Source organism: Festucalex cinctus, chromosome 5 (assembly GCF_051991245.1).
Source record: "Festucalex cinctus isolate MCC-2025b chromosome 5, RoL_Fcin_1.0, whole genome shotgun sequence".
Classification (NCBI taxonomy): domain Eukaryota; kingdom Metazoa; phylum Chordata; class Actinopteri; order Syngnathiformes; family Syngnathidae; genus Festucalex; species Festucalex cinctus.
In genome coordinates this window covers 15,143,736-15,157,023 of record NC_135415.1, presented here as the reverse complement: position 1 = coordinate 15,157,023, position 13,288 = coordinate 15,143,736, and the positions used below count along the sequence as shown (strand labels likewise).

The window sequence follows — 13,288 nt, the reverse complement described above, 5'->3', positions numbered from 1 at the left end:
CAGTAATAACTTTTCATTTTATATTACATTTAGCAGTCTTGTGTAGCCAAATTGTAAAAAGATGAAGAGGTCGCATAAAGAAAGCACTTCATGATAATTTATGGTCTCTTCTCATCTTTCATGAATAATCAAAAACTTGAGCAACTGTCAAAAGCAAAACGGGAAATGATCCAGCTGGCATCATAACATGCTTTAATGCAGACTGTTTATGTCTCTCGCTGTTTGACCATTTTGAACGTAGAAGCTCAGTGAACTGGATCAAATTTGGGTATAAAGGTGAAATTTTTCTTTTAGTCCAAATAGAACAAAATTTGAAAAAGTTTGGATTAAAGCACTTGTGTTCTCTAAAAAAAAAAAAAAAAATGTTGAGGGCTCACTGAAATTGAGTTAAAATTTGTGATGCCAAATGGACGTGTTTTTTTTTTTCTTTTTTATGGCAAATTAAAAACGAGACCATCCAGCATGATGGCATACTTTAATGTGAATTATTTTAAACTCATGCTCAAACTTTTGGCTGTAAAAAAAAAAAAATTGTAATTCCTGCATTCTTCTTCAGAAGCGAGAGATAGCGCTGAAACTTTCTAGAAATAATCAGCATTAAATCACTCTGTCTTCTCTAGTTGTACCTGACGCTCGTCTCTGCTCCGCAGGAGAGCTCGTCCCAGCAGTGCCTGCAGCCCTCCAAGATCCACGTGCTCATCCTGGTCCTGCACGGCGGCAACATCCTGGACACGGGTGGCGGGGGCGGCGAGCAGAGCGGCAAGCAGGCCGACGTCAACACCATCGGCGCCGCCTTCGATTCCGTCATGCGCGTCCACTACCCGGCGGCGTTGGGCCGCCTCGCCGTCCGCCTCGTCCCGTGTCCCGCCATTTGCGCCGAGGCCTTCTCCCTGGTGTCCAAGTAAGTTCTTTTGTATGTTTTTCTTGTCCTTAACTGTTGTCTTCCACACTGCTGACGGTGCGTTTTGTCTTGTGCGGCAGCCTGAGCCCGTACGGTTACGACGAAGGTTGTCTGTCCAGCAGCCAAGATCACATCCCGCTGGCGGCTCTTCCCCTGTTGGCCACCTCCGCGCCTCAGTACCAGGAGGCCGTTGCCACCGTCATCGTCAGAGCCAATCAAGTCTACGCCGATTTCATCAAGTCTCTGGACGGGGCCGCCTTCTCCGGACAGGTTGGTTTTGGATTATACGTGCAGAATTATTACTGTACTCTTTTGATGCCATTTTGTGTTTGTTTGTTTGTTTTTTCAGGTTTGCCTTATTGGGGACTGTGTGGGAGGAATCCTCGGGTTCGATGCTCTGTGCAGCAGCAACCAGACGGTCACTGAAAGCCAGAACAGCAGCAGGAGGGGCAGTCTTGTCAGTGTACAGGTGATCAATACGACACCTCACAAACGTGCCAATATCCGCTCACTGAGCGTTTTTTCTCATGGCAGGACCAGGACCTCCTGTCGCCGGGGACCATTATGAACTGTGGGCAGGGGTCCGCTTCGCCCACCCTGGAGGGCAGCCGCCACCTGAGCCGCAGCAACATCGACATCCCGCGAACCATCCCGGGCGACGACGCCAAGAAGCAGCAGCTGCAGCGCAAGAGAAGCGACTCGTCAACCTACGAGCTGGACACCATCAAGCAGCATCAGGCCTTCCTGTCCAGGTAGCGCAACAAGAGAACGTTGTTGTTCTTCTTCTTAGAACAAACACACATCCTACCACACGCTTTGCTCCGCCTTGTGTTAACTTTGCAATGTCCTTGCAGTTTGCACTCCAGCATCCTGCGGGGCGACGGGACCTCGCGCAGGTCGAGCAGCAGCACCATGTTAGATGGAGGCGCGCTTGGCAAGCTCGACTTCGAAGTGTCCGACTTCTTCCTCTTCGGCTCGCCGCTGGGTCTGGTGCTGGCCCTGAGGAAGACGGTCATCCCCATGCTGGATGGTAATCCACCGTGCTATGTCATACGTACGAGTTTGGAAGAGCACACCATGTCAAAAACAAATAAATAAAAAAGCCACTGCTTCCTCTCCACCCCCCAGTGGCCCAGCTCCGACCGGCCTGTCAGCAGGTATACAACTTGTTCCATCCGGCCGATCCTTCTGCCTCGCGCCTGGAGCCTCTTCTGGAGAGGAAGTTCCACCTGTTGCCTCCCTTCAACGTGCCACGCTACCAACGCTTCCCGCTAGGGGACGGAAATTCGACACTGCTTGGTGAGCCCCACTGACGTGCTTACCATGCGCAAATATACACACGCGCGAATATAAGACATTGTCACATGTGGATGTCGTCCTGTTTTTTCCATCAGTGTCACGTAACGATAAGCCATCGTCTCAAAAGAAAAATTGAGAATTTTTCTTCTGTTTGTGCTTCTTGGGAAGCCATATGTGGTCACAGTCCTGCAAATGGGTTCATGGTGGAGTCACAGCCTGCCCTTGTGGTCAGTGGTTATCAATGTCAAAACAAGAGTTGGATTCTTCAATATTGGTGCGGTCACAAGTAGTGAAGGTTGGATCCACTTGTCCGAAATCACCGTTTTTGCTCATTCCAGTTGTTATAACTCTTCTTTCTGACCTTATCTATCAACTCAGAACTAAAATACCCCAACCCTAACCTCAAGTTACCCTAACCCGAACATCTGGCTACCTTAACCCCTAACCCTCGAAATTCAACCCCGTGCCCCAACCATAGACTTAAAATTTAAAGGGATTACACCACGGTATTTTAAAGGGATACTTGCCTCATTGAGCCATTTTCAGCAGTAAAAAGTTAATATTTTGTCTATAATTAATGTGGTAACTTCATTATTTTTCCATGTACAATACCTTTAAAAAGTAATTTTTGTACTTGCTGCCGACTGATGATGACATCACCTGTGCCAAGGAAGTAGGTAACGACCAATCATGGCTCAGACCAAAACCAGAAAACTGGTGAGCCATGATTGGCTGTTACCGACTTCCTCAGCACAGGTGATGTCATCATCAGTCGACAGCAAGTAGAAAAATTACTTTTTAAAGCTATTAATTGTACATGAAAAATAATGAAGCTATCAAATTCATTCTGGACAAAATATTAACTTTTCACTGCTGAAAATTGTTCATTGAGTCAAGTATTACGCCCTACCGGGCGAGCCGACTACAGTCTGCTGTTGGAGATCTGCGTTTGAGCGCTCCTTTGAATGCAATCCAATTCAATAAACATTTGAAACAAAATCTCTCCTTTTGCTCCTCCTCCTGCTGCAAGAAATCAGGAAAGAGACATGAAGGAGAGAAAAGGAGGGAAAAAAACTGAGCTGGTCTCGAACCAGTGACTTACTGCTTACAGAGCAAGCACACTAACCACTATACCATTCGCTCAGTTAGATTCAATTAGGGGTGGGCGATATGACGATATGAGATCGTCAAGATTGTCTGTCGGGCACATTCTGCACAGTTTAACTTTATGCGGGCTCAAGCTTGGTTTATGCTTGACGCATTTGTGAGGTCAGCACGACTCCACAATGCGAAATTACGCAATTTCAGCATCCCCGTCCCTCCGTGACACGTCCATATTGCCAACACGCGCACCTGCGAGAATTTGTAAACTACGCGGAGTCGCGGACGAGCAAACGTTGTCGTAAACAGTGTTTTCTACTTCCCAATTCTGTTTTATTTACTTTGCTAACTCATCCCATACTGTTTTTGTCAATAGTTTATTGAGGAAAAAAACATTTTCAACTTCTATTGTGGTGTTAAGCGCTCTTCATACACCGTTGGCACTCTTTACTGCCTCCTGTAGTCTGGGAGGCACTATTTCAATTAAAAACTGATCAGAAAGCATAGTTGGCTTAAGATGTCTTTTTTTTTTCTTTTAGGGTTTTATATAAATTTTAAATGTGTTTTTAAATTTTACAAAAATCTTCCAAAATGTGCAGATTAGTCTAAAAATATGTAAAAAAAAAAAAAAAAAAAGAAAAAAAGAATTGCGATAAACTCGAGGAGATTGTAATTGTAATTGATTGTAAAAAGAAAAGTGATATGACATTTTTACCATATTGCCCACCCCTAGGTTCAATAGTGCAAAAGTTTTACATCTAGTTTACACAAGTGTCAGCCAGGACCTTTGTGTCATTTTCAGACAGCCAATTGTCATTGCAATTTGGCATTGCAAATGTGAAGGATAATTGATTGCTTTGAATTCATTTGGACAGAATGTTGACTGACAAAGTCTACTTTTGGTCACTATCCCATGGAGATCTTGTGCGGTGAGTCCGCGGTGCGGGGGGTGGGTCCGCACTTTATGATGTCATAAAGTGAGCACTCACTCATTTTCTCAGGTTGGGAGGGGCTGGTGCTTGGAGAGCAGAATGACCTAGAATTTCTCAGAGAGGGGCGAATGGAGGAAAACACCACTTCTGTCATGTTTTTGGTGAGGAATTAGCATTTTATCACGGCTAAAAGTGCTTAAGCTTAAACTCTAACCTCGAAATTCAACCCTGTGCCCCAACCCTATCCTCAGAATTTAAGCCCCTAACCCAAAAACCCCCACCACTTCAAAACCTTTAATGTCTAAACTTAAACCTATTGCTAACCTGCTAACCAGTAACCCACCCCAGAAGTTCAACGTTCAACTTGTGTTAATAGTACAGCATTAGAAACAACCCGTTTTTACCTTGGCGTCCTCTTGATACGTCCCATTTCTGGGCGTCCACTGTAGTTTAGTCCAAACGGTTCCCCCCCAAAACAAACACAAAAAAAAAACGTGGCCTCCTCTCAGGGCTTGACTTTTCTCTTGTCTCTTGTTCTTGCTTCATATGTTTTTGTTGTCTTCCTTGTCCTCTCTTCCTTCCTCTTCTCTCCACCCCTTTTTGCCTTCCCTTCGCCTGCGGCCTCTTTAGTGGAGACAGTCCAGAGCAACGCCCTGCTGCTGCTTGACAGCGGGCCGCCCGTGTCCCTCCGCTGTCAGGAGACCATCAGTGAGACGTGCATCCCCGTGCCCGTGCTAAACTGGCAGGAAGGCGCCCTCAAGGCCGCGCCCGCCACACCCGAGTGTGTGTAGCCTCTCCTGTCACGTCACCTCGCGCCATCTCCCCCATCATCCTTGCTCGTCTTCCTCTTTCATCTGTCTCTGTGTCATCTGTCGCCATTCCCGCTCGCAGCAAAACTTGGAGAATAGACTTGAGAAGGAAATTGAAAGAGTCTGCGACAAAGAACTCGCGTTGCTGGATGGTCTCTTCTCGTTTATTGTGACACATTCATTTAAAAAAAAGTTACCAACAGTCCTAAAAAATGTGAGAGACAATCCAGCATGACGAGTTTTAATGTGGACTATTTTGATTCCAGTGAGCCGTCCGTGTTTGACCATTTTGAACAGAACCAGGAAGAATTTCAGGTTATTATAGTTTTGGAACTTTTCATTTTAGTTCGTTTTTATTTCATTTTGAGGTTGTTTTTTTTTATTAGTTTTCAGGGTGGTTTTGTTATATTTTATTAGTTTTAGTTATTTAATAAATGCTTAGTTTTAGTCAGTTTTTTCTCTTCTAAACGTGTATTACTTCTGCGCAATATTTAAAACCACTATGTCATCTGAAGGCGCTTTTCTATTGGCTGCTGCTAGATGACGTCACTTCTGTGTGACACACTTTCACGTCCCTTTTCCGGTTAATATCAAAATAAATCTACTTAAAATCACATTTAAAATCATCCCCAAAGGCTCATGCATTAAATTCATTACCAAAGACTAAAACAAAGAACATTTTTGCTATAATAATAGTGAGTTTGAATTAGTTTTGTAAACATAAAATATAGTTTCAGCTAGTTTTCGTTGTTTTTTTGTTGTTGTTTTTTTTAAGTATTTTTGTTTTTATTTTATTTTGTTAATGAAATTTTAGTTTCAGGTTTGTTTTTTTGTTAGTTTTAGTTAACTAAAATAACCTTGGCCTGGAGCGAAAAAGCAAAGCGTGGAGTGTCTCTGTTGACAAAATACATCCACAGGTTCAGACAAGGAATGGGCTGATTATTGCCAACAGTCTTTCAAATATCCACACACTCTCCTTTATAGTTGCCTTTTCTTCTCTTAATAATATAACTTGCAGCGGGCACGCCAATTCGCTTCTCCCTTGACAATCGCACCATGTTTGTGGTTCAAAAAAAGAAGATGGAGGCGCAATAAAACATAGTTAAGAACACTATTAGTTGCAATTTTTCCATTGCAGCAAGTTGTGGATAGTCATTTTGATGAATAAAAAGCAGAGTTATTTATATTTCTCCAATCTTTACATATTGCGTAAACATCTCTGTTGCCATTGCCCTGTTTTGTGCTTTGCATTGCATTTGGTTGTTGTGATGTGTGCTTCATGACCGTTTACATCTTCAGTTGTATTATTAAAGCAGGGATGGGCAACTGAAATGATGGAGTGGGGCATAATTTTTCTGCAGCACTAATGTGGGGGCCACTTAGGACCACATACTTCCTTATGTAAAGTTTGGCAAAAATGCCATTTGCAAGAAATACGTGAAAATCCATGTACAACATTGGTCAACACACATTTTGGTGCCAGGAAAGTTTCAATGGTTTGGGGGTTATTTTAATGTCGCTGAATCCAAAAATGACGTTGGATTTTCTTGAATTGGCTGTAGTTTTTTAAATATTCCACATTTTTGTTTAAATGACATTGATATTCTCATCTTGCTACAATTTTGATGTCTTTGTCTTTTCAAGCATGTCCATATGGTTTTCTTACGTTTTTGATGCGATATAGTGAAAGATGGCATTCGCTATCACAGACTATTTGCAATTCGTGTTTTATGTGAAAATGCAGCAAAAATCCAGAAAATTAAACAATATTAGCAAATTGGTAAACACAAACCTGGTTGATGTCAAAGCACAAACACTACCTTTAGTAACAAAGCCAAAAAATATCTTTAAAAAATGCAGGTAATCCTTTAAGACGCATTTAACCATGAAAAATTGGTGTGGTTCCCCAAAAAACAGAAAATAATTCAAAATATTGACCAAAAAAAATCAGGAAATATGTGAAGTATGTGTGGGTCTACTGTAGTCACGGAAACATAATTTCCCTTAAAAAAAAAAAAAAATTGGGGACATTTTTATGGAGGACCAAAACTGCCAAAATTCGAAATAAATAAATGACTAAATAAATAAATAAATGACTAAAAGTGAAACTAAAAATGAATATAAAAAAATATAATTTAAAAATTATATCTAAAAAAAATAAATATAAATGGAAATAAATCAATTTTTATTTTAACTTGTAGTCATTTATGTATTTATTTATTTATTTAGTAATTTATTTATCTATTTATTTAGTCATTTATTTAGTCATTTATTTATTTTTAATTTTGGCAGTTTTGGGTCGTACTGCCAAGTCGAAATGTTATTCAAATGAGGGGGCGGTCCTAAGTGTGCCAAAATTCAAAATAAATAAATGACAAAATAAATAAATAAATAAATAAATGGCAAAAAGTGAAAATAAAAACGGATTTATTCCATTTATATTTATTTGTTGGATATAATGTTCGAATTATATTTTTTTATATTCACTTTTAGTCATGTATTTATTTATTTAGTCATTTATTTATTTAGAATTTTGGCAGTTTTGGTCCTCTATACATTTTTATTTTTATTTTTTATTTTTTTAAGAAAAAGTACCCGGGTAGCGCTCTGAGTTTGGGTCCACTGCCCGCCGGTTTCCCATCACTGTTCTTTGTTTGCATTTTAGCTGAACATTAGTGGTTGGACCGAATTAGCCTCAAAAGCACCAATTTGTTGAATTTCCTTCAACATTGAAGTGCTGCTCTCCAGCTGCCATGTTTTGTGGTTTTGTGCTTCCCAGCACATTTGCTTGTGACGTCGTGCATCATGTGTTTTTGTGGACATACTTTTGATGACGCTTCAGAGGCCATCAGTAGTCAGGTTGGCCTCTGAAACCATCACATGACACTGTCCCCTCCCCCCATTTGTCTCTTGTCTAATGGGATCTCCCTTGTTTGGCTCAATAGCGGATGTTGTTCAGTCTCATGGTGGTGTCTTCATGGACAGTTCGTACCCCTCATCCCCCGTCACGGGCCCCTTCTCGCGGGGCCAGCGGCGCGCCAGTGAGGTCAGCATTGCCAGCCAGGTGTCAGGAATGGCAGACAGTTACACTGCCGGCAACATAGCCAACAGTAAGTGTTCGCCCAACGCCACCACCACCATCGCATCTCATACACATTCACACAAACACTTTTTCCTGAACATTCTGGGAAATTTGCTTAGGCAGGTAGACGTGAAGACCCTTGCCCCCTTCCTGGCCCTGTTAGCGATCCACTCAAGAGCGCCCCCTGTCTTTCTGTCTGTCTCACTGTCTTGCGTGTGAAATGCAACTTGCATTTTCTCCCAGTGCTGCAAATGCATCCTGGTGGCCAACTCAAATGTCCTGTTGTCGTTTATGTGTGATTGTTCCGCCCACTTACACGCACACACACACACACCGTAACAACAATAATTATATTTACAGATGGATGCACTGCAGCGTCCATGTTTTGCTTTTCACATGCTTCTTTTCTTTGTAGCCCAAAAAGACGCGTTTAGTCAGACCAAAAGTTCCGGTCTCTTGTCCGAGCTGGCCCTGTCGTCGCAAAACAAATTCTTCCTGAAAAGCCCCCCCAAATCTCGCAAGAAAGTCAAAGAACCCGCCGACGAGAAGGACGGGGAGGCCGCGCTGTGCGACAGCCAGAGTCTCGGGTCTGAGAGCTGCCTGTCCCCCGGCCTGCAGAGAGCTATATGCGATCTGGTCTCACTGGACTCCCAGGCAGAGGCGGACCAAGGTACTGCACCCGGACGGACCCGCCAGGCGAAGGATTAACTGCCTTTCTTCTCCTCAATCAAATAACCTTTCTCTTGTCTCTAATGGTTTTTCGGTGTCTTTTTTTTTTTTTTTTTTTTTTTAAATCTCCACAAAACTCTTCCTGTAGATCAACACCTGCTGCTGGGATTGGTGGTGATGGCTGGGCTTTGTTTTTTGCTTTTGTTTTTTTTGTCAAATGATTTATAGTCTTGACTTTGTGCCGGCAACTCATGACGTTCTTTCTCAGTTGCAGCTCGCTGGTGGGGCACCAAACGCATGGACTTTGCCCTCTACTGCCCCGACGCGTTGACCGCCTTCCCCACAGTGGCGTTGCCGCATCTTTTCCACGCGTCCTACTGGGAGTCCACCGACGTGGTGTCCTTCCTCCTCAGACAGGTTAGGACCTCAAAAGCATCAATTGGCATTTTGATTTTGGTGTGCACCGAGGTTATTTCAGTTCACTAAAACTAAGGAAAAAACTAAAATTAAATTTCAAAAAACAATTTCATTCACGAAATAAATTAAAAACGAAAATGCTTTAGACTTGTGTTGGAGATCAATGTAATGTCTGAGAATTTCTTTCCCAACAGAACAATTCTTTTTCGAGACCAATGTTACATTTTGGGGAATTTTTTAGAAAAATATTGCACACTTTTGAGAATTTTTTTTTCACACAGTATTGTCCAGAGAATTTTTTCTGTCATATTTTTTTATTTTTCTGAGAAAAAAATTGTTTTTCAGAAAAAAAAAGTTGCACTTTTGAGAAATTTTGTAGCAATAAATGTCACGTATTTTTGGAAATTCTTTGTATGAGAAATATGTATGTGGTTTCAAAAAATATGTACAATAAATACTTTTTTTGTAGAAAAGTGTCAAATTTTTATTTTTATTTTTCTTTAAAGAAAAAAAAACATTTTAAAGAAAAAATTATATTTTTTGAGAATTAGTTTTAGGTAAAAATCTCTTTTTTTTTTTTTTTTTTTTTTAAAAGAGCATTTTGAGGAAAATTTGTATTTTCAAGAAAAAAAAGTCCTATACAAGGTTATTTTAGTTAACTAAAACTAACGAAAACACTAAAAATAAAATTCAAAAAACAATTTCATTAATGAAATAAAATAAAAAACGAAAATACTTTTTAAAAAATGAAAGCTAACTGAAACTACATTTTATGTTAACAAAACTAACTAAAACTAACTATAATTGTAGCAAAAATGTCCTTCGTTTTCATCTTTGGTAATGAATTTAATGCATGGGCCTTTGGGGATGATTTTAATTAAATGTGATTTTAAGTTATTTTGATATTAACCAGAAAAAGGACATTTGAAGTGTGTCACACAGAAGTGACGTCATCAACCAATTATCGACCAATTATTTGTTTACATTTCACCAGAGCGTTAGTGGTTGGACTGAATCAGTCTCAAGTACATCATTAAATATGTGACAAAGCCCCTTTTTAGATTTGGACACAATTCATGATAACGTTCACCTTACGCAATATGACTCAATCCAATGTTGACGACGCAGGTTATGAGGCACGACAACTCCAGCATCCTGGAACTGGACGGCAAAGAAGTGTCCGAGTTCACGCCGTCCAAACCTCGCGAGAAGTGGCAGCGCAAGAGGACTCACGTGAAGATCAGGGTATGATTGGCTCTCTCGTCTCCATCTCGCTTATTTCAATAAATGTCCATCGTCCTGACCAACCAGATGAGAATCGCTGCCCTAGAGCAATTTAACGTTTGGTTTGATTCATTTCCAATCGTCATTTGTAAAATTCTTTCAAAATAGAGCAGTGGAGGAGTTGTACTGCAAATTCAAAAATTGTATTTAATTCAAACTGAAAATGTAAGGATCCTATTTAATTTACAATCATAACTTCCAAATTTAATTTAGATTTTTTTTTTTTTATTAAAATCAGCAACTTATTAATTGTAATAGAGAGCAATTTAACAATGTATTTTTTTAAATAAATAAATGAAATTACTAACAACAACAATAATAATAATAATAATATCCATCCATCCATTTTCTTGACCGCTTATTCCTCACAAGGGTCGCGGGGGCTGCTGGCGCCTATCTCAGCTGGCTCTGGGCAGTAGGCAGGGGACACCCTGGACTGGTTGCCAACCAATCGCAGGGCACACAGAGACGAACAACCATCCACACTCACACGCACACCTAGGGACAATTCGGAGCGCCCAATTAACCTGCCATGCATGTCTTTGGAATGTGGGAGGAGACCGGAGTACCCGGAGAAGACCCACGCGTGCACGGGGAGAACATGCAAACTCCACCCAGGAAAGTCCGAGCCTGGACTCGAACCGGAGACCTCAGAACTGGGAAGCGGACGTGCTAACCACTCGACTACCGTGCCGCCCATAATAATAATAATAATAATTTAATATTTCATTAGAGAACAAATAATTTAATTTCAGTTGAAAATGTAATTTGTGAACTTGATTTAAAATTGCACAATTTATGAATTTTCTCAACTTTAAAGTTGTGCAATTTATGAATTTGCCCCCAGAGCAACTTTATATATATATATATATATATATAATTAATATTTTATGGAAGTATTGTGTTTTATATACTGAGTAATTATACAAAGCCTTTTTGTGCTTCCAAAATTGTCACTTGCCTACAGAACGTTTGTTTCAACCGTTAACGTTGCATCATCAAAGAGAACAGGCCATTTTTAAAACACTTTATATTTATCAATAATCCATAAAAATGACACCTACACGTGTGGACTGACCAACAGTATCTTTTTTTTTTTTTTTTTTTTTATATGAAACTTGCCCAATTGTGACTTATCAAGTTTTGGCGAAACGCCAGTGATTTAATTAGAGAATTAATTGATTGTAAAATCCAGCGATTCAAGTATTTTCTCTCAAAACAAGACATTTTTGGTTTTCATTTGAAACAGAACTTTTTTTTATGAATTGTATCAAGTTGAAAATAATACAATTCACATAACATTCTTTGCCAGAACGTGACGGCCAACCACCGCGTCAACGATGCCGTTTTCACCGAGGACAGCCAGCAGGTGGTGACGGGTCGCTTCATGTACGGCCCGCTGGACATGGTCACTCTGGCCGGCGAGAAGGTCGGTGTGCCCCCGTCTCGGCCGTGACACACGTGCGCGTGCGTGCGTGCTTGTGTGTTTAATGTGTGTGGTGCCGCAGGTGGACCTGCACATCATGACTCAGCCTCCGTCAGGCGAGTGGGTCTACTTCAACACGGAGGTGACCAACAGTAGCGGCCGCGTGTCCTTTCTCATTCCTGATGACAAACGTCTGGGCGTCGGCGTCTACCCTGTCAAAATGGTCGTCAGGTATGGCGCTCACTTATATACCAAAGTGACATGAAGGGGGGAAAAATAAGTGAAATATGTTCTTCATTAGGATGAGACACTTTCTCATCTTAATGAGAAATTCTCATCTAAATGAGAAAGTTTCTTGTTAGAACAGAAGAGTTTTCTCATCCTACTGAGAAACATTTTGTTTTATTTTTGTCTGTGTCATTGTAGGAGCTCCATACCTATAAACATGACAGTACTTTTGAAAAAAAAAAAACATATTTATTGTACAAGAATAATTTATATTTTGTGAATAATGTACATTTTTCTGAATTAATGCCATATTTTTACTACAAAAAGTTGTACATTTTCCAGAATAAATTTTTTTGGAAATCTATAAGGAAAAAAAAAAGTAAAATACTTGCAAGATCATTTTTTATGTTATTTTTTTTATTTTGGAAATCTGTAAGAAAAAAAAGTCAAATCATTTCAAGATAAAATACTTTTTTTTAATTTTATATTATTGAGACATTTTTACAAGCAAAAAAGTTGCATATTTTCACAACAAGCCGTACATTTTAGAAAAAAAAAAAATATATATATCTTCAAGAATTAAATTGTACATTTTCTTTGGGGGAAAAAAAATTCCTTTTTTGTTTTTTTAGAAAAAAGTCTTACATATTTTTTAGAAAAAAGTCCAATATTTTTAGAGGTGGGGGAAAAAAAACAAGTCATTTCAAGATGAAAAGTCAAATATTTTCTAGGGAAATGTCTTAAAAAATAATAATAAAAAAAATAATTACAAAAATAAATAAATAATAATAATGATAATAATAGCAATCTTGCTGCTCGGGCCCTAATAAAACAGTTTCATTTTGTGAAAAAAAAAAGTACACATTTTTGAGAAAGTGAAGCTGTCAATACTTTCCAAATAGAAGAGATCACGTTCTGATAATCGGATGTGAGATCTTCTGTCTGATCAAGTTGTCGTTTTTAGGGGCGACCACACGTTTGCCGACAGCTACTTGACGGTGGTCCCTCGCGCCACCGAGTTTGTGGTGTTCAGCATCGACGGCTCCTTCGCCGCAAGCGTGTCCATCATGGGCAGCGACCCCAAAGTGCGAGCAGGGGCCGTGGACGTCGTCAGGTAAAACAACAACAAAAAATGACGAC

General features: G+C 40.1%; 1 protein-coding gene across 3 annotated transcripts in view; it reads left to right on the top strand.

Moving 5' to 3' along the window:
- LOC144018431 (membrane-associated phosphatidylinositol transfer protein 2-like) overlaps window positions 1-13,288 on the top strand; it is a 60,163-nt gene that overhangs the window by 40,374 nt on the left and 6,501 nt on the right. The window contains exons 10-23 of one of the 3 annotated variants that reach the window (XM_077520539.1): window positions 651-901; window positions 982-1,171; window positions 1,251-1,370; window positions 1,436-1,653; window positions 1,756-1,931; window positions 2,030-2,200; window positions 4,864-5,016; window positions 7,988-8,152; window positions 8,540-8,794; window positions 9,062-9,210; window positions 10,339-10,455; window positions 11,807-11,923; window positions 12,003-12,151; window positions 13,113-13,262. In XM_077520539.1, coding sequence (XP_077376665.1) covers window positions 651-901; window positions 982-1,171; window positions 1,251-1,370; window positions 1,436-1,653; window positions 1,756-1,931; window positions 2,030-2,200; window positions 4,864-5,016; window positions 7,988-8,152; window positions 8,540-8,794; window positions 9,062-9,210; window positions 10,339-10,455; window positions 11,807-11,923; window positions 12,003-12,151; window positions 13,113-13,262 — 2,381 coding nt within the window. The remainder of the gene's footprint in view (window positions 1-650; window positions 902-981; window positions 1,172-1,250; window positions 1,371-1,435; window positions 1,654-1,755; window positions 1,932-2,029; window positions 2,201-4,863; window positions 5,017-7,987; window positions 8,153-8,539; window positions 8,795-9,061; window positions 9,211-10,338; window positions 10,456-11,806; window positions 11,924-12,002; window positions 12,152-13,112; window positions 13,263-13,288) is intronic. The other 2 variants (XM_077520540.1, XM_077520542.1) reach the window with 2 other exon arrangements.